Raw genomic sequence first — 24,304 nt, forward strand, 5'->3', positions numbered from 1 at the left:
GAAAGCAGCAAAAACTTTCAAAAGATCCCAATATCTCCAATTATCAGTTAGAAACAATACAGCAGTGGAGGTACTCTTGTTACGCATTTACACTAGTAGCAACCTACCTCCAGCTCGTGATCACTCCTTACCAACGCCATACGGGCCCTTTGCAATGAACCATGCATGAGCTTGTGCAGTCTTAAAATTAGCTTCCTCAACCCCATTTGCTTCAGTGCTTTATCTACAAATGGCCTGTAAATAGAGGTCAAACAGTGTTGGCTGCAGCTGGCCTCAGCACTGCATTCTGGAACAACCCAAGAGGCAGAGTCATCCTCAGATTCAAGCCTATCGAGTCTCCTTGAAAAATGGTCTTGAAAGTCAAAATTTGGCTTATTAGTAAAATTGTTCTTAATGGCTTGTCTAAGTTCCTCAACATTCTCCTCAGAGATTTGTTCTTCCCCATCGCTCTCCTCTGTGCATGTTCCTGAAGATTCCTTCAGTTCTGTTTCCCTATCAATTTCTTCATCCTCTGGATCATTGTCCTTAGATGATCGAGGAGAAGGAATTTCAAACACTGGCCAGCCAATGTCAGAAAGATTTTTGATGCCCAATACAGTTCCCATAATCCTTAGTTTTTGATTTAAGTCTTTTGTGATATTTAACCATAGACAGAGTGCCTGCACTCTGTCTTGGAAGTCCTTTGCAGCATACTTTTCATAGTCCTTTTGAAGAGCCTGCAGAGATGGATAAAGTGCTTCTATATACTCTAGCAGCTCCATTATCCGCTTTACTTGCTCAAATGAGACCCGCTGGCGATGGAGGTGTTCATGGTAACTTGAGTAACCCAAAGCACTAGTTCCATGTGATGCTTTGCAAACCCTTTCTCCTGAAGTACCATTGAGACTGGCTCCATTTTTTACACAGGAGAAACTTCCATAGTTCACTTTGAAGGTGAGGATTTCATTGATGATATCAGGGATAGCTTGACGGGCCGCATAAAGATAGAGGTCTTGGTCATTAATGGTCCGGCCAGCATGCCAAGCTTGCAGCTCCAGCCAGATCAGTTCATTGGATCGGTTCAGCCAGACAGAAGAAGTGTTTTCCTGTCCTCTTTGCTCCCTGTCCTTTTTCTTTGAGACTGAGGTAAGTTTTAACAAAAGCCGCAGGGTTTCAAAGAATTTTAAGCGGTCTGCCGGGCAGTCAGTCCTAGAAGTCTGGCGTGCAGTTCTGGGTATTGGCATGGGCACAGAGACTGGAAGCTTAGCATTGCTACAGCCAAGGCTGAGGTAAGGCTTATTGAGATCAACGTCTGGAATTGGTTTTTTTGGCAGAGACCCACCAACTGAGTCTAACATAAACGAGCACTGCACATTTTTCTTGTGATCTCGTTCTGTTGTCCTTAGGGTGTCTCGGATCTTTTTCCCTTGCTTATAGCTGTGCTCCTCCACATTTTCAACAGGTTTCCCATTGTCTTTATGCACAGACTGAGTTGGTACACTCATCTTTTCTGTAAGAAAAAAAAGAAAGAATGTGACTGCAGCAACAAGAAAAAGCATTGTTCAGTCCAGCTCCCGATCACGTTTCTTAGGTTGAGCATAAAACATTAATACCAATAAAACAAAACAGGCATAGGTAGAAGTAAAACATGGTCTTGGAAATTACCATTAGGATAGCTAACTCCACAGTAGCACCAAAGGAAACTTTTTTTCCCTCCTTTTTACCTCTTTTGTAGAAAGGACCTTAGAGAATTCTCTCATTATTCTGAGAGTATGCCATCTACTGAGAACCCAGTACGATCAAAAGGAAAAGAAAGGTTTCCAAGTTCATTTTCATACATTTGTCAAACAATCTCCCAAGCAAAAATTCAAAATGCAACAGAGCATTATTAAGGTTTCCAAGTGAAACAGAATTAAAGAGACTCCATTGCACATGCAATTTCATAAAAACTGGAGTATGTACAGATTCTGAATTTAGCTTCAATGATCTGATTCTGCCTCTTGGGGGGCTTGATCTTAATTCTGGAAAACCCCACTGCCTTAACACCAGGAGCCTACTTCCCAGCTCCCCTAACACACATGCACTTGCCTTCTCCCTTAGCATATAACAAGAGCCTTTTCCAGCCCAAATGTGCCATCTCCTCTTCTCTTCCTGTTCTTTCCTCAGGACCAGCAGACCTCATCACTCTTCTTCAGCACTAACAGAAGTGCTTCAGTCTAGACTTTACAGATCAGGACAGGAGTCAACTACTTGGTATTAAAACAGTGGCTCTCTCTCAAGGAACTGGTGGCAGGCTGGAGAGAAGCACCTGTACGTAGACTAGCTGCATTCCAGGGATCAGCAGCTGGAACACAGGCAGCTACATGGTCAGAGGGCCTCAGCTTATTCAAGAACAGAAAAGACTTTCAGGACAATGGGCTGAATACTTCGTCTTCTTTTCACTGTTCACTGTGATTCTGAGGATTATCTGCTGCACAAGGCTCGTTCTCCATTCTAGAAGTAGTAATTTCCTTAGAGTCTCTGCTACTGTGCTCCTCACTACGACATCGATTTCATACCAGGAATACTAAAAAGCTTATGTATAAAACAGGGCCTCTCAGTGGAAGACTAATATTATTCCCTTTCTCTATATGAAAAAATCATGATGGAGAAAGATCTGTCAAGCCAGCATGCTTTTTGTGTGACATAAACTGGAAGAGGTATTGCTCAACACTGAAGACTTCATCTTCAAAACTCTCTCAATCCACTTGCAACCTAAATTCTCAAAAATTTACAAACCACATCCCAGAATCTCTGGTTTGCTTCTAGGAAAACAAGAAACAAACAGAGGATTTTAATTTGTGCTATTTGCCTAACATCACACAAGTTTTCATGACAGAATGCTGTTCTTGTATTATGTACTTCACTGACTTAATTATCACATGGCCCGTCATTGTTTCACTCGCTACATATCCTCCAGCATCTGCAACAAAAGAAGGTACAGTCATATAGAGATCTGTTTCCTTCATCGCAAAATTCCAAACAATCTCTACTCATTTAAGACAGCAGTTCTCTGGAAAAGAACTGGTGTGGTAACGTAGCTCAAAGACCATCAAATGTATGTGCACAAAGGTATTGTATTAAGGTTGCACAGATGTCTGAAACAAAAGCAGAGAGAGGCACATGGTCAGAGCACCTTCCTTTGCTTGTTTCCATTATGAACCCTGTTTTCAGCTGGTAATGAGCAATAAGTGAGTTAATTAGACTGTGACATGCCACACTGCCACCTTCCAATCCTCATATCTAAAAAACTATAATTTAACCCTTGCCATAAACATGTACACTTTGGGCAGGTCGCAATGTGTACGATGGCACTTAACACTGAGGAAAGAAAAAAGAAATTATATTCTGAAGTATATGAGGAAGAAAGAAGAATCACAAAGTCAACACAGAAACAGTTTCTTGCAAATATGGACTTTATTAATGCCTCTTATACTACTTTTATTTCAGGTATCCATACATCTTTCTCTGAATAGCTAGCAAGTACAACAGCAGATGACACAGAAACCTAACTCAAATACAGGTTTCCTCCTGGAAATGGAAACCTCCCAGTGATTCTAAGAAGCCTGCTGTGGAATTCACTATCATTGATTTTACATTTATCTACTGAAACATTACTGTCAGACAGTGGTACCTCACCCTCACTGGTTACTAACTCATGAGGTTAACCAGCACCAGACAGGACACAAGTCTAAAAGCACTGTGGAGCAAATCAGCTTGAATTCCCTGCCACAGCTGGCACTACTGTGGGGCAACAACTGCCCAACCAGCAGGACAGGCCAGCAGTGGAAAGACACATTCTGCATGGGCAGGGAAGGAGAAGGAAGATGAAGGAGGCTGGCAGAGATGAAACATGTACAGATCAAATTTTGACAGCGCTTTGATGTTAAAGATTTTGGTGACCTTGCAAAATAAATGAACATTTAAGGATCACTTTCTGAACTTACCTTCTAGCTATCAGGAGGTTCACTAAATCCCTTCAGTTTGTATATTTAATGTTAATCTCCTTCAATACTCCCCACCCCACCAAAACACATGAAAGAAAGGTAAGTTAAAAATATTATTAGACATTCAAAACGCCCTAATACTTCAATATCCATCATTCAAATATACCTGACAATTCTGCAATAAATGAGTATCAATGTTGTAACTATATGAGCTCCTACTTCCAATTTTATTGCAGTTTTGTAATATAGGCTTAAATTTGTAAAACAAGTTCAGCTGTACTAACAAATTTTGAGTGACAATTACCTTTAGTGCCACATAGGGCAGGTAGGTTTCATGACTAAGCAACAATCGATAGGTGAGAGTGGGCACACAGTAGAGTCTGAGATCTTAAACGGCTCATTAAACAAAAATGAGAAAATGAGCTTGAGGAACTTGATGGGGTTAAGAAAGTGGGGTGGACAGAGGTTCCCCTTCAAGTATGAAGTTGCTTAAGTTTCATACTAAAAAGCAGGCAGGGGCACTGTTTTTTACATAGCCCAAGAGCTAACACTTCAGTAGGCAAGCAAGCATCGCTGGACTGATATTGCACACGCTCCAAGTCAGAAAAAACTGTCAAGAGACACATGTATGTCTGAGGAGCAACTCTGAAATGTGTTTAACTTAGAAAACATTAATTCCATGGGTGTTTGGGGGGGGTTCTTTGTGGTTTTTGTTTGTTTTTCAATATGGAATAAATTTTCTGAGATGGTACACATAGACAAACAAAATAAACTATGAACTTTCCAGAAAATTTACACAATAAAACACTATCCAATTCATAAAAGCAAAACAAAAAAACAAACACACACACACACACACACACACACACAAAACCCCCAAACAAAGAAACAAAGAAAAACACACATATTTTAAGATAGATTCACAGTAACCAAGAAGAGGATATTATTATTCCAGGAGCAAGAACCACAACCCTCACAAGCAGAAAGCAAGACGCCTTGCTCCAAAACCTCAAAAGCTCACTATTTCTCACAAAAGTATTGGTCCTCAATATGTGCTAAGTACCAAAGGGTTGCTATGAAATACTATGCTTTAGTATCACATTTTCTATGTTTAGAAACTATCCTTAGCTTAATGTTGCATTGGAAGAGTTTAACTTAGACAAAAGGCACAATTAAAAGCCAGCAGAAGCAGCTTAGTAATTCCAATACTGGCACAGCTAACTGGCAAATATAACTAAATTTCTCTTCAATTTAGTTAAGAGGTCTTTTGGTGAATGCTCTCTTCACAGCGACATTATCCAGAGGTTGTATGAAATGGAATCGAAAGCTTTGGAAGATGTTTGCATTGGCCCTTTTTCTATTACGAACTTGCATGCCATAACTCTATGTAATTGAAGAACCGACTGTATTCCCTTATTCACACTAAACCATTTACCACTTTCTCCCCTACATTTTACCTTGAAAATGTAATCCTTGCATGTAAATGCAGTCTGTGGTAACATTCCCTGTTTCATGTGAATCAATTTAAAAAGATCGCTTCCAAAATATTAACTGGCAACAGTCAAGCTGCCGTAACAACTCTGACAAATAATCTTGTCTGACATAGGTTGTCTGGGTTTTGTTGGATTTTTTTGCACCCATCACAAGCTCAGCAAAACCACTAAAATGTCACATTTTTTCTTTTCTTCTTAGAAAGGCAGCTTGAAAAGATGTAGCTACTGCATGTTTTTTAAAATTATATTTTCAACCAGCAATTACCACATTCTGTATCTGCTCAAAATTAAATAAAGAAAAGCTTTGAATTCATATTTTGACCTAAAAATGTCTTATTTTGTATTAGACAATGTTACTTAGTAACATTAGGAAAAGACAAATATCTAGTATCTTTTCTTTTTTTTCCCAGTTATGACTTTATGACTGGAGTGTCAACAGAAGTAACCAATGGTAACTATATTTTAATTGCTTCAGTGACACTAAAGAATAATCAATGATAACTCTATTTTTCCATAAAATAGACCCTGAAGTTCTTCAGAACATGAAATTGTGGCAGAGAAGCAACAACACTGTTACTAGAGACCATAGAATAGCATAAAAAATTTGATTGGAAAGTACCTCTGACAGTCATTTTTTGCAACCTCCTGCTCAAAGGAGGGTTTATTTCAAAACTAATTAAGGCTGCTCATGATCTTATCCAGTTGTGTTTTGGAAATCTTCAAAGAAGGAGATTCAACAACCTCTCTGGCAAACTGTTCACTGTTTGACCACTCCATGGTAAAATTTTTTCTTTTACCGTCCAGAAGAGTTTTCCCTTGTTGCAACATCTGACAGTTGCCTCCTATTCTTTCACTGCACCTCAGTATCTGGCTCCACCTTCTGCACATCTCTTCCATCAGGTAATAAAGGGCTACTACTATGACTTTATGGTCATTATTTTAGGAAAAAAACAAACCAAAAACCCAACAACCAAACACCACACCTACCTTTCAAAGTGGAGCGGCTAGAAGGTCTCCCAACGTTATTTTTCTGATGCTTTGTTGACATACGTTTCATCTGGCGGGGTGTACTAGGAGGAGAAGTTCCATAGAAGGTGTCTGCACTGGCTTCATCTGATAATTCCTCAGGGTCAGATTCAGAGATTTTGTAAGTAGCATCTTCTGATTTGCACTCTTTCCTGTAGAGAACAAGTTAAACCACAATGTTATCTGTTGTGATACCTGTTTAGAAAGCTAATCTATCGATAAATCCCAACCACAGTCAACCTTCTATATTCTTCTGCCACAGCCATGTATATTTATCCCAAGTTTTTTCACACCCATAAAGACAACTTTCTAATCAAACAAAGTATAGGCAAAATACAACAAAGAAGATGTATAGCCAGTGTCACCAGGAGAATATGGTGTAAACATATATATACATATATTTGTTTCTGAGAAAACTTGTGGCAAGCCTAAGAAAGAGGTACATGAAACAAAGATTCCAATAGACAAACATAATGCAGGACAGCCAATCTAACCAGCAGCAGAGACAACAGCATAGGTCTTCCCTTCCATCCTCCACTCCCTAACTTGTGCATACCATGAAGGCAACTTCTAAGTTCACTGAAAAGGCTCTCCACACTTCACAGAACTTTTATATACCATAGAAGACCTTAAAGTATTTTACGTATTTTCCACTGACTTTAATATTAAGTAGGTTTAACCTCAGAACTTTTTTTTGGTAACCAAAAAATAACAGGGTCTCCATAGAACATTTGTAATTAGCCTCGATCACTTTGGAAAAAAATACTGGTAATACTTAAAAAGAAGTCAGAGCTCTTGCAAACACAAAATTAAGATAACGTATATACGTTCTCCAAACCCCAAATCCAGAGGGTTAGCTTAGTAATTGGACGCTGTATCACTGAATTCAACAGAAAGTGTGTATCTTTGCAGGATTAGTACCTATGTCAGTACAGAGCCCAGCAACATAGCCTTCCATCCCCAAGTAGGACCTTTCATTGCATTTACATCTAGTAGTATTGGCAAATATTGCAGAGTAGCATTACATACAATATTACGAAACATTTCATTATTTTTAAAATGCTGACTTATCTTTGTAATTTTCTGAAACTCTGAACAATTTAAATCAAAGTAGTTTAAAGATAAAACTGTAGAGTAAGATTCTTTTCCTTCTGTGATGAACAGGCCTTTTCAGAAAAAGAAAAAAAGAAAACAACAACAAAACAACTGCACGGTATCATGCAATTAATCTTAGCAATGGCACAGTTCCATTGCAGAATAAGACAAAGTCCAGACTGCTACAATTTTCATCTCCCCTTCTCCCTAGCCAAAAAAAAACTCCTATAGCCTTTCCTTTGAGTCAATTCTGGCACTCAGACAATCGCCCACTAAGCCAATACTAGGAGTTGATCTATTTGTAAACTCACATGGCAAAAATAAAAAGAAAAGCCATCAGTTTTTGTATGTAAACTCCAGGCAAGCTCGAAGACAACTTCTAGTGCCAGCTTTCTCTCACATGGAGAGGTCAGATGTAAACCAACCACGATAGGGGGCATACATGCACTCTTATATTAGGACTTGCTTTAACAATAAAATATTACAAATAAAATAAATAATCATGTCAGGTACTCTTTCCTTCCTCCCGAACACTTGTTCTGTCCCACCAAACAAGATCACTCCCGTACAGTGGCAGCTGGGCACAATACCAGTAATGGCTGTATCTCCTCTGCATGATCAAGTGACACACAGCAACAAAATTACTCTCAGACTGTGAACAACTGAACTTAAGTACATTTTATACTGTTCACTGACATGTTAGGAAATTTCAAATTCATACACAGAAACAAGGAAACAAACTATTTTAGGACAATCTGTGACCTGTATCATTGCCTTACCAACAAAATATCATTTGAATTCTTCACAATGTTAAAAGAGCCCCACAAAATAATGAGAATCCTCTGGTCTGTTCAGGTTTCAGGGGAAAGTAGATGGCAGCAGGACAAGGTCTTAACCTCACTAATCCTTTATACCCATCTGATGCTTACCTACCCAGGGTAAATATAGAGAAGAGACAAAAAGGGCAGGAGGAGGAAAGGCCAAAACAAATCCCTAACTATTGAATCCCATGGATAGGCTGGAGCTCAAATGGACACCAAGACCTCTGCCTTCACCCGGAATATGTGTGACATGACGCCCTCACAGTCCTCTCATCACCACCGCTCCCCACTGGCATCACACGTGGAACTCTCTTGCTTTAACATACATCTCAGAGAAGAACATGCACGACTAGCTACGAGGAGGAAAAAAAACAGAGAGTTTGCCTCTATTGCCTCACGTATTTTATTTCTGAAGCAGGCATGCAAATAACACCATCTTGACTCTGGTAAAAGACAGGGAGGTAAAGAAACATTTGACCTAAACCAGACAGTGCAAGACTAAGGTGAGTACCTTGTAACTTCAATTTCACTTGAATCACAAACATTTTACTTGCTACTATTTTTGAAGCAGATGAGGAATGTTACTCGTGCTCTGGTGGAGCAAGTCTGAGTTTCTGCAGGAAGAAATATGCCAGAATATTGCAAGTCAGTGGAATAGCAGTAAGGCTAACTGAGGGGGAGAGGGAGGCAATAAATCAGAAATCAGATACTGTACTTTTTCTTTGCCCTTCGCTATAAACAGAAATAAATACCTTAACATGCAGAACAGTTATGTTCTCCACAAAGCCATTGAAAGAGTTAGTGTGTAAAATACTCTTCTCACATGACAACTTTGAGAAGGCAAGTTCACCAACTACTAGAGACAAACTTTAGAAGTTACCTAAGAAAATTACTCAGGTGGTACGGTAGCACCACCTGTAGTCTAAGGAGAGCTCTACAGTGAATTTGGCTACAATGACAACCACACAATCACGAATGCTTTTAGCCCAGTTTTCTTGCCTTGGGAAATCATGCTGTTTATGTGTCTTCCAACAACCCAATTCAATTAACCACTATAGCCCAAATATAAGAAAAAAGTCTTAATTTGTTCCTACAGATCTTGTGAAAACAGATGAATGAGTAACAGAAAAGGACCTTGTAAGTGCTGAACTGGGAAAGTAGAACTCAAGTGTGCATCTTTTTGGACGCCAGATAAATTTTACTCCTGAGAACTCCTGCAAATAGCCCTACTGCAGAAAACACTGCAGGCAGAGCACAGCCCTCTGATTTTGCCAAAGACAACTCAACCACAAGAGACTAAAACCACATGAAACAAGAAGTGATTGGTTCCAGGGCTTATGGAATCATTTATTTTTGCAGTGATCTCACTGGCCTGGCAAGGCACAGGGCGGGGTGCTGAGGCTCTTGCAGGGCCTGGCAGAGCAGATCCCAGGGCACTCGCGTTGGGTCTCAGCTCCAGGGCAGTTCTAAACTAGTTACCTTGCTATAAAAGAGCAGGATGAACAAAATGATCTTTAACAACCATAAGCTGGTTCGTTCCTTACCAGTCACTGCCTTGGTTTGTTTCTCACTATGTCTGATGAGAGGGCATGAAGTCCAAAAGTATTCAAAGCACCCTCCAATCTCACACCTGAATTACATACACACCTATACAGTAGGATCCAGTACGGTTTACTTAACATTCAGCCATTTTGTTTTCTGGGTAATTTAGTAATCTGTTCTTTAATTTCTTAAAAAACATAGCAGGTTTATCACAAAACACTAGAAGTCAGATCACGGAACAGCAATTATGCCCTACAGAACCACTCCTGTCAGCAGCTTACAAAATTATCTAACTGGAGCTGGCTGGTCTGCTTAGAGGAAGGCACATGGTGCAACTCAGGTTTAATTCAGCATGCTCAGTTCAAGGTTTGTGTGCAAAGACTGTAGCTCAGCTCAGACCACAAATTAATGCTGGTGAACATAAAGATTCAGTTTCACCAGTGAAAGCGTTACTGTACTACGATGCACTAAATATACAGGGTCTGAACTAAAGCAATTACATCAGCTTAGTCATGCTGGTATCAATTTTTCTCATCCAGACAACACCAGACATACATGATCATCAGTAGGAGCCCTCTGTTAAAATCTGTTAAAATTTTAACAGATTACTGACATAGCATTTGTAATGTTCCTGTGCCACTTACTTTTATGAACTAACCAACGACTAATTAAAATCTGCAAACCTATAAAACGCACTGCTGGGAAACCTAAATCAGATTATAGTATTAGTTATTACACAGAATTGTTGGTTCCTAAATACTGCTGCAACCACAGTTGGAAAACATTAATCACAGATAATTTCTTGTTTGCTACCAAGAACTACAGGTTTTCTCCCCCACAGCCAGTGAAATCCATCATAATCTTAATTAGGCATACACCCAAAAAGGAAAAGCTAGAAGTGTGACAACTGCAGATACTTTTTGCCAAGGACAGTTTAAACCCGATGCTTATAAGGAAAATCGGAAGTGCATAGTTCTCACATCAGACTATTTACGGGCTCCTCCTAGCCTCAATTTTAATGAGCAAAATGCTTCTCATCACTTTAAGAATATAGAAAAGGCTGTATCTTGGATGCATAAATCAGGAATGTTGGGAAAGCTGCAAGAGCAGTATGGTTAAAAAAACCCAACCAACACAAACCACAAACACACACATACCAAAAACCTACAAACAAAACACCTTGACAGCTCTGAAATGTCAAGAGCTTGTCTTGATTCAATAATCAAGAATCCTTCCAACAAGTAACTACTGTATGTTACACTGGGGTGCATTTCAACAAGAATCTGAAAAGACAAAATACAGTATTTCTTCAATTTGCATTGGTAGATAACAATGGGATTTTTTTTTCTCTCTTTTTTTTTTTTTTTTAACTAAGTCAAAGCATTGGCAATGTCTTTACAATTCCAGCTCGATCCTGAAAACTGAGATAAATCTTCCAGATTTTCAAAGGTCTGCAAACAAAAATAAGAGAGGAGGAAAACTGAGGTATAAATTTTGAAGCAGCAGGAGAAGGAGCAAAATGTCTGGTAACCGTTGCTGTTGATAAATGCCATGAGCCTTTGGAAAAATACAGTAATTTATCATTAAAAATAAATGAACAAATGAAAAAAACACTGAAGATCACATGAGAACATGTTAAAGTTACGTAGGCTAAAGTCACACTGAAGAGTATGATTTTTAACCAGTATAAGCTTTCTGCACTTTACTGAAGCATCACTCAAACTTCCAAAGTTTGTAACAACCAATAATAAGAGGTCATGCTAAAAGCTGTGACAGCTACACAGGGGGGAACTTTTCTTTTTAATCTTCCCTTTATATCAGCTACCCTTGATCCTCATAAGCAGGAGTTTGAAGGTATTAGGCACCTACATAACTGAGGTTCAGCCACCACTTATCATCCCACACGCAGCTTAAAAGCTTCTTGAGAATCAGAGCAGTAGAGGTCAACTGACTGCACTACAAGCACATAGTGATAACCTCAACTGAGGCAATTACAACACTGTAGCCAGGATAATCACCCACCACAACAGCTCCCAAGCTGCAGGCTCCAAGGCTGCTGCTGCTCGCAGCCTCACAGGCATTGCACCTGCACGCGTCAGTACAGCTCTGTCTCAGCACCACCTGCTTCCATACACAGAACTGCAAGATCTGTACAAGGTCCACCGCCAATTACCAAGTGCTAGTTCTTGACACTCATTGTCTTTGTTTAAAAAACAAAGCGTCTATTTATCAAATGTATACTCCTTAACAGGGATTCAGCTTGGTAATTTAAGTATGTAGGAAGACAAAGCTGTTCTTAGTAATGTGCATTGCCTATTAGCTAAGGCAGGAGAATACACACAGGCACTACACATTGCAAATCAAATCTTTTTAAAGCTAAGGTAGCTCTCCCTAAATGTAGCTGCAATCCCAGAAGCCCAGAATGGCTGGGGTTGGAAGGGACCTCTGGAGATCATCTAGTCCAAATTGCCTGCTAAAGCAGGTTCACCTAGAGCAGATCACACAGGAATGTGTCCAGGCGGGTTCTGAATGTCTCCAGAGAAGGAGATTCCACAGACTCTCTGGGCAGCCTGTTCCAGTGTCTGTCACCCTCAAAGTAGAAAGTTTCTCCTCATATTTTCCTCATATCTCTATCAGTCTCTCCTCCTAAGAAAGATGCACCAGACCCCTGATGATCTTTGTAGCTCTCCACTGGGCTCGCTCTAGTATTTCCTTGTCCTTCTTAAAGTGGGGAGCCCAGAACTGGACACAGTACTCCAGATCAAAGATAAACAATATCCTTACAAGAACATAATTGCAAATTGTCATCATCCCACATCTGCTGATGATGCAAAGAGCAAACAGGATTTTTAGGTAACCATCTCTGCATCTGTTCAAGCTGAAAAACCAAAGGGTATGCAGTGAGAGCTGCTGAACACTGCACACAAAACAACTCTGGAATCAGCAGCTCTGACTTCTATGGGGCAGTATGGGGTTTCATTTTATCTGTGTAGCACAAGAGAATGTAACAGTACTCCCAGACCAACAGTAAAAGGAAAGAGCTTCATTAATCAGCCAGTAGCACTTTGGGAAACTGAGAATTAGACAACCTAATCAGGGAAGAAAGTTAAGATTAAATGAACTGACGTTCTTCTGAAGTACAGGACTGCTATTCAGTGTAAACTCTTAGTGTTATGTTCCAACATTATGAAAGCATCACACACTCCTATTTTTTGAATCACCTTTAAAAAAATTCCCTGTTCTGAAGGATGCTATTAGCTTAAATAAATGGACTTCCTGAAAAGTTCCTGAGCTGAAAGCAGAAAGGACTATAAATCTAATTTTGCACACGGTCTTCTTTTAAAGGTCTTCTATATTTGTGAACACTAAAAGTAAGTTCTTGCAGCTATTGCATTCAAAACAGTTATTACAAACTGCTCTAAGGGCAGCAAAATAAACAGTAATGAAAAACCTTGAAAAAACACTATAAGTGCAATTCCAAGGAAGCCTTCAGTAAAAAGCAAGAAAAAAAATCTGGGTTTTTTCATTATTTTATATTACAGAGCAGCAGGAATTTGCTCAGAGTTTATAAAAATAGAAGTTTATATTTTGTTAAATACATCCTGTGTAAATCTGGTACAGTGCTTAGAGGGTGAAAAAACTAGCCTGGTTAGCAAGATACAAAAATTCTGTGACTAGCATGGACATTTAAATGATGTACATGTCACGTATTCCTGTTGTGAATATACCTTCAGGGACTGTGAAAAAAAAAAAAAAAGTTCACATTTAAACCTAATACTGACATACAGTAATGACCATATTTGACCTTGTGCTCACATTTGAATCTTGTCTGCCTGAGCTCAGTATTTCTGAGCATTCAATGTTAAATCTTAGTCACCAATATCTTGTGATTGCTGCCAACATATTAATAGGACTTAATGTTACAAACTTAGTAATGAATTTGATAAGATTTTTAACAATATAATTAAATTTGACTTTTTAATTTGCTATGTTCAAGAGAATTTGGCTAAGCTATAGGGAAACAACAAGTTTTGAGGGTTTTTCTGAATAAGAATCACTACCACGAAGATAAACTGCAGATACAGTCCTTCTTAAAGTTCTTCTAGTGTAAAAAACTTATCGGAATAGAAAAATCTTCAAATTATGAAGGATGAACACAATTAGACTTGTAAAAAGGACCACATCTCTATTAAGGTCTGGATCAACTTCCTCCCGAGAAAAAAAGCTTTTTTACTTTTGGAACGTATCACTGCTTGGCAGATGTAGGCCCATGTTTTTGAGTAAGGAATTGGAAGGAATATCTGCTACCTGCTGCCCTCACAAACTTTATAGAGAACAAGAGCACACAGAACCATCCCATCAGTAGAACAAAAATCACTGAAAGCAACTGTGAGCTGGATGGGAGAGCAGTAACAAGAGCTTTGGTGTTCCAAGTTTCCAGCTTACAAGGATCTTGTAGATACTATTTTACTCTAGAAAAGAGGCATCTGGATAACTTAACTTGACAATAAAGCCTGGCAGAAAAAACACCTAACAGCAATCTCATAGTGCAAAAGGGGAAAATCAAACTACCATCTCTTCTGGCGTGAGCCTGTATAAAAAAAGGCAGGGAGGAAGCACAAAATAAAAACATTGTTCTCCAAAAGCATTTGTTGCCCTTGCAACTCTTCCTTCAGTTGGTAAGCAAAAACAAGATAACTAACTCCTTTCATTTCTCAGGACCAGTTCTTCAAGCACACCTCTATCTCTCTGTCCCTGTGATCACCCTTACACCTGCGCTATTCTTCCTTTCTACAGGAGGTGACCCATCTTATCTAGTTAAATGCATCCATTTCACATCTCTTCTGAAAGCTAAGACATAAATATTTATGAGGGTCACATTCAGCCTCTCATTGATTTCTCTCTAACCATTAAAGCAGATATTATGTAAGGCACACCAATGTCAAGGCTAAAATTAATGAGGAAAAAAAAAAACAAAGAACTACCTTATCTTAAAATCAGAAGAAAGTCTGAAGGAGATAGAGGTGCTACAGATAATACCTCGAAGTAATCTGAGGAAACGAAAAAACATTTTGTCATGTTGTTGTCTTAAAACAACATCCCAAGGCAGAAATCTAGGGCTCTTCTGTATTCACTAAATATTTCAAAATAAGGTTTTAAAGAAGAAACAGTACCAGCACAATAGTTTCAGTTTTAAGAAATATTCAAATTCAACATCAGATGTACATAGCTACATTTTTCCTCCCAGAGGTATCAGGGGAAGGCAGGATATGTGATCAGTTGTCTCTGTAGTGCAGGAATGAAGAACCAGTGTGCTAGGGAAAAAAAGGCAGCACTTGGGCAGTGAGGAAGAATTTACATACTACTGAGAGAGTAATTTTACCGTTTACTGCTGACACTAACCGGAAAAAAAGCAATGGCATCCTTCAGCAAGTAAGTCTGCAGATGCAGATTTTACAGGATCTAAGTTTTCATTAGAACAGCTTACAGCAAAGAAGCTTGCAAAAGCACAAAAAACATGATGTGATACCGAAAAACTTTTAAACTTAAGTACAAAATGTGATGAAGCTTATTAACACAATTTTCTACAAGGATGAAGTAAAGAGCCTCAGAAATTACCAAGACTATTATCACAGTAATTTGACACAAAAAGGAGAACCTGTTCAGTGCACCTCTGCATGGAAGCCAACAATCATGTGAACTCAGTCACCAATTTGATGGGGAAAAAACATGTTATTTGGGGGGCTCATCAGTTACCCATCAGATCAATAAACTGAAGTGAAAACTCCACAGACACATGACTGCTAGATCCAGAAAGAATGCAGTGGGGGAGCTTGGCTTCCTCTTGGGCAGAGACCAAGGGGAAGAAACCAACCTGCTGCTCCAACACATTGTGTGTCATGTGAAATCACACCCTCAGTCACTCTATTCTGGCAGCAGCTGGAGCAATTTATAATGTTACTGTCTTTTCTGCTTTGCACTGACACTTTGCCACAAGCGACCAGCCCCCAAGATGCACAGGTATAACTGAAAGCACCAACTCTGGTTGTTCACTAGTGCTGCCAAAACAATCCAGCTTAGCTGGAATGTCCTTGTTAGCAGCATTTTCCAACTTAAACCACTTCAATTTTGATTAGACAACCAAATGTACTTAATGTTATGCTAGCAAGTTTCATATGGCAGATATTCCAAGTTGAGGGGGAGAAGAAAGGATGTCAGGAGATGAGACTAGCAATTTTTAGTCTGGGTCAACTGTAAAACTTAGGCAATTACTTATTTCCAGCAATGATAAAAGCAAAACACTTGGGCAGGAAGATGCTTTAGGTAACACCTGTATCGCTACCAAGCACTGATTCAATTATGTAATTCCAGTAGCTCATTTATAAAATAACCTACAAACAAGGGCTCTTCAACACAGAAGTAACTACAGAAACATTAAAACTTCATTAGTTAATAGTCAGGATGTAATAGTAGCCCTGTAATAGCCATGCTTCACTCACTGTCTACAACTTGTTCATGTTTGAAGGCTAACTCGTAGCATGGCTGCACCAATGCAAACACCCAATGCTGCAATGAAGCCCTGACCCACATCTTGCCACCTGCTTGATAACTCTGGGTTTATGCTACAACAGCCCTGCTCACAGTTTAGCACCGAGTGCAGTAAATCCCACACCAGCTGAGGCCTGAGAGAAGTACAAAGCAAGTATTTCTGCTGCAAGATCAGCAATGGTTTGTAGCAGATTTCACTGTGATAGAACAACCACTATTTCTGCAGAAACCTACAAGGAAAAAGAAAACCTCATTGGGGAAAACACTAATGTAAAGCTAAGAGCTAAACCGTTAATCTTTAACTGATTCCCAATAACACATTTTCCCCTCTGTAACTCTCATTTAAGCTGTTTAATTACAACAGGACCCAGCCAGTGTGAACACACTTAACTTCTACAGTAGGCCTCAAGCACATGCCTGACTGTAGCCAGTTCCCCCCATTATAAAGTCCCTTACAGCTCTGCTACACTGACTAGCAACATTTATTTTAAGAGAGACATTAAAACAAAATCTTCTGCTTCTCAGTATCTCGGAACTACCACAGTCAGTTTTGTAAACCACTAATACTCTTCCACTTTTCCCAAAATTCTCTTGTATTCATGGGCAGAAGCTTCCGGGTGCTTGATTATTATCTTTATGACAGACAGACAAAGAGTCACCAAAAAAATGTACCAAAGGCTATCGAACCAGCAGAGAACTCCTGAAGCACCTTTCGACTCAGTACAAAAATATGGTAAACTTCAAAAAGACAGAAATTGTCAAACAATTAGTTAAAAATAAATTAAGCAAAATGCAAATTAGTATTCATCGTATTTTTCTATTGCAAGCAGAGATAAGAGCTACTGAGACCTATTTATATGATCTAAGGAAGTAATTTTTCTTCTGCAAGTTACACCAACTGGAAATAAGTACAAAAAAATAAATTAAATGAAGCTCTTTTAACAGTTTTGGCAGTTTTTCATGTTTTCATCTCAGAAAAAATAATTATCACAACTTCCTGTTCTTTTTTACTAGTAAATTTGGAAACAGGTTAACTATTTTTTCCCATCACAGTATCACAGTATGTTTGGGATTGGAAGGGACCTTAAAAGATCATCTAGTCCAATCCCCCTGCTGGAGCAGGAACGCCTAGGTGAGGTCGCACAGGAACATGTCCAGGCGGGTTTTTAATGTCTCCAGAGAAGGAGACTCCACAACCTCCCTGGGCAGCCTGTTCCAGTGCTCTGGAATCCCATCTTGGATTATTTTAAGTTTTCACGTAAATTTGGATTATGACATAACAGCATTTACAGAATATACATATACATTCATCTCGGAGCTTTTTTCCCTATTCACAAATAGATTATTTGATTAAAACCATGCCATATGTTATTTCAATAAGAAAGAACAACAGACCTATTTAATTCTGACATTGCTCTATAATGTGTAAAAAGTGTGTAAATGTTGATGGGTTTATGAGGTTTCCACATCCACATTTAAGCCTACCAGGTAAGGCTGCAAACAGAAGCAGGAGCTAAGAGAGCTTCGCCCAGCTCAGCTAGTATCCAGCTCTCTTCTGTCAATGCCTCAGAACAATTGGTTTCAGTCACCATGCTTCATCCTTAGTGCTACTTTTTCAACTTAACTATACCCTAACTCATCTTTGGGGAAAAAAAAAATAATTAACTGACATTTCCAATAATAGCTATATATATTTATATTTATATTTTTTTTAATGAGAAGCCCTGAAACATGTTTTCAGCGCTAAAGACAGTTGAGCATTATATAGCACAGTATAAATCCAAAGGGTAAGCGCTGCAGTTGAGTTCTCAGCACCTGCACAAATCAAATCCCAATGTCTCAAAGTACCCAAGCTACACACTCAAAAAATAACGTATATTTAATTAAGAACTAATGAAAAATCTACACTAACAAATCTGGATGGATTTTCAGGAAAATTCAAGCCACATCCGGAAAAGTTACACACTACTGGGAAAAGAGATACTATGACAAAAAGCGTTAAGCTGCTAGGCTCAACTATATCATATATAACAGTGCTAAATTGGGAAAGACACAGACCTAGGACAAAATATAACAAAATCTGTTACAGCCATTCTTCCTCCACTCTCCCATGCACAAACTTTACTGTTCTGGCAGAAAATTCCATTCCTAGACAAGAAAAAGCTACCAATTGGGTTTGATCCCAGAGTTTCAGTTCATCTTTTAGATAAAGTCAAAGTCTACAAGAACCCTGAATGTGAAGCATTAGAAGTTCAGTATGTTTTTAGTGGAAGCTGGTGCCTAAGCACTGGATGCTGGACTACGAGTCTGCAACCTTTGGAAAAGCCAGGCAATGCAATGGAGCTGCAGTCTCTGCACTACTTGGAGCAGGCCAAATGCTCACTGGACATGCCCAAGGGGAGTTCTACGGGACAGCCGAGGAGTCACAGGGGCGTATTGAACTGTGACCTTCTTATCACTTACTGAATGGATGTTTCATAGCTAAAGTAGTAAAAACTTTTACAAATAGTGCTCTGAGAGAAGCTATCAGCAAGTAAACCAGCAGCACATGTAAGCCAAGGGCAGAATAAATCATACTTGTATATCACATTAGAAAGCAACACAGAACAGTCAATACCATTAAACATTAGCAGGACACAGAAGGATGAGAATGAATTTCCTCCTTCCACTCCTTGAGAGCCGGAGATATTCATCAGGGCAATAAAGTTATATCCCATCTTGTCTGGATCCAGAATAAACCTGATCAAGGTTCCTGACATGATTTCACATCCCAGGTTCTTGGACTAGACATGAGTGAACATTTGAGCAGCACTCAAACTCAGGAGTTAAAAGCAAACACTCTGGTTTGGCTCTATGTTGGTGATCAGCCACGGATGAGCACAGGATAATTATCAGCTCTTTAAATGAACAAGTTTCTAAGTTATTTTTTAAAACTGAAAAATTTTTTGGCTAATAGTTTTCAGGCCAAACATAGCATCAATGCAGTTATCACTTGAGAGCAGCGGAAAACTTAAGGAAAGTAATAGCCCTGCATATACAACAGCAAATCCAATCACACAGCTGAAGAAATAAGAACTGAGATACCTGTATCCTTCTGTGCTGACAGAGGTAAACATGCTGTAATACTTGACTAGCAGTGGGTACTATAAAAAATGTCTTCTAAATCTATTTTAGATGCAGTTTAAAAGAATGGTTTGTATATAATTTAAGAAATGTGGTTGTCATGGAAGCCAAATCTTTATAAGCCTCTAAAAATCCCAGTTCGCTCCCTAAAATAAAAATTACTGCATATCCCTCTTATCCTTTCCTTTAAATTCAGTAGATCTGTTTTTCATCACAGCACAGTTTGCATTCAAATTCCACAAGGGCCAATATCACCAGCTTACATAATAGTAAAACCAACCTTGACACAGACAGCACTAATTAACAGATATAAAAACAACTCAAGCAGCCACACAAGGCAGACTAATCCTTGCTGCTACAAATGCCAAAGACATCTCAACTAGCACTTCATGTGTGTTTGCATGTAGGTGAAGCAATCATTCATCCCAATCTTGCAGATGTAAACAAGAAAATGCAATACATGAAGAACAGAGATTACATTTTACCTCATTTAAATGCACGGGGGGAAAAAAGGATGGCAAACTCTATACACTCAGATAATTTTTCCAACTGAAGTTAAGATGCTAAGTTAATAAAATAATTTTAAAGTCTTCCACTGCTGATACACTATCAGTCATACAGATAGATTGGCAAACAGAAAAATAGTTTGAGCACAACTTGGCATGTGACCTCAGGCTTTCCCAAACAGATGCTGTAGACTGACAGCCCACTTCATTGGCATCACAGAGCCAACCAATCTGAAAGACAGACCACTGAAAAATTCCCAGGCACAGAGGAAGCCACCACATTATTCACAATTCCGTCCCGCTTTATTCAGAGCCTTGCTCCTTCCTTCACCCTTTGCACTGGATGCATGCCAGGAGAAAGGAGGGCTACAGGCAACCAAGGCACAAGTCATAGTAGCCCTATGTCTCTTTATGCCTTTGCAGTGCCACCAAAATTGGCACCCCAACTTAAGGAGTCATTTTTCTCTATAGTGGATTTTGTGCCAGAAAAGTCTTGGGAAAGCCTAAAACTGGGGTTGGAAAATTTAAAGCCATTAGGCCATAACGAAGAAGCACCAAATATGTATCCATTTTAATTAGCATTCTAAATTCTCTAAGTGGAAATATCTCATCTTGAAGACTTCCCGATACTTTTTTACAAGGATTGATACTTAAATGTGAATTCTTTCCCAGACTTTTTAGTACTATCTTTTCATTTATCCATAAACACTGCAGGCTGTCCAATGTCCAAGTGCAAACCTATCTCAAAATCAACATCTGCTCAGAGGTTCCCAGAGAATTTTTCAGTTTAGAGCTGCCTCCCCTCTCTTCCGACTACAAAGTTTATGTTTCAAGAAAGAAAGGAGGATGTGGGAAAAACAGTTTGCTTTTGGAGAGGGATTCTCAATCAAATGCTTTGGACTAAGGATTGCATAAATCAAAAAAGGCCATGAATATACTGTATGCTTGCCTTAGATTTACAAAATGTACCCTTGTATTTATATTCTGACAAGACATAGAATCCTTACACAAACACATTTTTCCAACACATAACACAGTCTCACAACAATAAATCAATAAACTTTCTTTTTAAAACTAATGTAGGTGTACTGCTGATGAGAATGACCAAGTACTTCTCTAGCGTAATTGAATTTAACTTAAAAAGAATGCATTATACCACTGCACTTCACAGCTACCCAGAACTCTTTATCAATAAGAACACATTCATATTCTCCAAACAGCATTAAAAACTCTCTGCCTTGAAATGGATTTCAAATTCTCAAGCCTGCACAGTCCTACTGATTTCAACAAGATTCTGACCTCACAGCCGCAAGACTGAACACCTAATAACTCCAGAATTTAAATCAGCTTTAATCATGTTGAAAAAGCTTCAGACACTTTGCCCTTGTATTACTTTTCAGAAAAAGCAAGTACTATGTAAAGCCAGAGAAGCAGTTCTGTTCTAAATCAGATGTGAAGTAGATACACAATGTACACACAGAAGTGAATCACAGTGGAGTACATGCATTACCCGACACAAATTAGGGCTACCTAATTGTTTTGCGACATCTCCTTCCCACCCACCAGCTCACTCTGAAGTAACTAATTCAATTTTCATTTGCCGGGTAAAGTTGCCACCACACTATCCACACCCACATCCGACTCATATAAACTGTCTTTTAATAAGCAGAATCCAGCAGAGGTCAGAAATGGCCCTAGACAGGAAATGCCTGGGTGTTTTCCATCCAGGCACAGCAGATAACTCTCCTACATGAGGACAGCCTAAGTCTAGGGTCATGCTGTTGTACAAACCGTATTTCAAGTCAATTTCTGCTTAACCTGCACTATTACTCTTTGAAGATACTGTAAAAAGGAACTGGGAAGTTTATTTATTCAGCTGCCCCACTAGCATTTGTATTTCATAATATTTATGTTAAATCTAATTAACTGTGATATACCGTCTGGTTTTGGCATTCTCATGACGTAACAAAAACAAATCATTAAAATACATTGATGAAATCTCAAACGAGACATTGTTCAACTCCACAGTCCTGATCCAAACTGGAGTGCATCACCACTTCCCTTTTATTACATAAGCATGAAACAGTAGCTTGCAATCTCCAAGAGTGATTTCAGGAACACGACACCATCAAGGTTTTTTGCACAGCACACCTGGAATACAACGTGCCGGACTACTGCCTTACAGTACTAATTGATCACACAAGCATCTTAAAAAAAACGTTTCCTGAATGTCTCCTAGGGAGAAGTAAAGTGCATCAACAGGATGTTATTTTAAAAGGAGAAATAATTGCCAGGGAATTAATAACTTGGACTTATGCAACACTTCTACAGCCAGTTGGAAACACTAAACCATGAAGTAATTTGCATCCCCATCTCTCAGCAGGGCACAGGGCACAGATGGAGACTTGCAAAAAGCCAATCTGCAGGTCAGCACATTCAGGAGGTAACAGCAGTTGCAAAAAGCTTGAGGCACTATAGCGCCAGTCCTCTTTGTGGAAGATATTTTGTTTTTTTAAACTATACCTTCTGACAAATACCGATTGCAACGTTGCCAGGAATGATACTCCAAGATCCTGCTGTTTTATCGGTGCGCACCCAAGTACCCGGTCGTAATCACGGCTGCTATAAACACGGGACACCCTCCTAGAAGGCGGTGTTTTTATCGCTGCAGTTCACAAGTCCACGAGCATAGGTCACATTTTGTCAGCGCTGCCGGGGGCTTTGACTGCCGCTCCCCCTCTCTCCGCACCCCTCGTAACCACGCACTCTGGCCCCCACCGCCGGCAAAAGTGCCCCTGAACACCGCCCCGTTTGCTCCGGCTGCTCAAACAGGGGGGAAGGAAACGATCTGTCTTTAATTGCGAAGCGCCCACAAAACATCGCCTTACCCACCGCAGCCACTAGAGATCTATTATCGAAGCAGTTTCGCACTCGGGGGGCGCTTCATAAAAGCGCGGAAGTAGCAGCAGCAGCCGGAGCTTTTGCACGGCGCAGGGGCCGGGGGGCAGGAGGGTTCGGCAGGCACCCCCGGCACCCCCGCGCTCCCGACGCCGTGCCCCGGCGGCCCCGGGCGGTGCAGCAGGGGCGGCCGGCACTCGCAGCCCCAGCTCGGCTGCACAGCACAGGCTGGCAGCGGCCGCCCCGCGCCGCTCTCTGCACGCAGCTCCCTGTTTGCAGCGCTGGGTACTGACCTCTCCGGCGGCGGCGGCTCCTCCATGGCGGCGGCGACAGAGACCAGCACGGCGACGTCTCTCATGCATGCACCGAGGGCGGCATGGCGGCGGATCGCAGTGCACGGCCCAGCCCGGCCCGCTGCGGAGCCGGGGGTGCAGCGGGGAGGAGGAGGGGAAGGGGGGGGTGGAATCTCTACCCAGCTGCAGACACCCGGCCGCGCAGAGCCGCCCGCGCGGCCGCCATCTTGGGAACAGCCTCCCCGGGCAGCGAAGCCGGGAGCATCGCTACGGCGCGCGAGGAGGGACCGGCCGAGCCAGAGGCGCTCGCTCGGTGGGGGCCGGGCGACGGCTCCCCCCGCCCGCTGCCCCCGCCTGGCTGGCGGTGGGGACGGGGCGCGCTGGGGAACTGCGGCGCTTCCCTCCCGGGAACGCGAGGGGATCTGCCCGCGGTGCTGCGGGAGGAGCCGCGTTCGGTCCGGCGCCGGGCGGTGCTGGAGCGCGGCGGGAGCTGCCGCCCCGCCAGCTGGCGCCTGGCTCCCTCCCCGCCCCGGGCAGCAGCTGGCGGCCGCTGGCGGCTGCCACTCAGGGGTGCCGGGGGTCCCAGAAGCTGCAACTTTCCACAACTTTAGCAGCCAGGGGTTGAAGAAAAATCCGATTACCGAGAGGTTTTTACCCCAGCAGGCACTTGCTCCTTGCAGCCTGACTGCGAGATGCGCACCGTGCTGGGGCTGGAGCCGCCGCAGCCTTCTCCAGAGAGCTCAAAGGCATGGAAAGCCCTCGAGGTCCCTTGAGGGGCTACATGGCAGAATGATTGGGGTGTGCATAGCTTTGCAGAAAAGAGAACAAAAAAAAAAAAGGGCATCATTTATTTTGTTGCTTACGAACTAACTTGTTTCATTTTATAAACATGGTCTTTCTAAAGCCTCCAGCAGCACTGGTTATCAGCCTCAAACAGAGACACGGAGCCACGTTGTCCATTTGGAACTACAGGGAGGAAAAATGTGATTTCCT

The 24,304-nt window shown here is 40.8% G+C and overlaps 1 protein-coding gene across 5 annotated transcripts in view; it reads right to left on the reverse strand.

Moving 5' to 3' along the window:
* Positions 1–23,913, reverse strand: part of MAP3K4 (mitogen-activated protein kinase kinase kinase 4) — a 69,116-nt gene extending 45,203 nt beyond the window's left edge. For 2 of the 5 annotated variants that reach the window (XM_082048587.1, XM_082048586.1), the window contains exons 1-3: positions 23,312–23,904; positions 6,446–6,636; positions 108–1,489 (exon numbers count right to left, since the gene is read on the reverse strand). In XM_082048587.1, the coding sequence (XP_081904713.1) occupies positions 108–1,489; positions 6,446–6,636; positions 23,312–23,376 (1,638 nt within the window). In that variant the 5' untranslated portion in view covers positions 23,377–23,904. Of the gene's footprint in view, positions 1–107; positions 1,490–6,445; positions 6,637–23,311 lie in introns of all 5 variants that reach the window. The other 3 variants (XM_082048589.1, XM_082048588.1, XR_014183641.1) reach the window with 2 other exon arrangements.
* Between the last annotated feature and the right edge of the window lie 391 nt (positions 23,914–24,304).

The sequence above is a fragment of the Streptopelia decaocto genome (genome assembly GCF_964273445.1).
Source record: "Streptopelia decaocto genome assembly, chromosome: 3".
Taxonomy (NCBI): Eukaryota; Metazoa; Chordata; class Aves; order Columbiformes; family Columbidae; genus Streptopelia; species Streptopelia decaocto.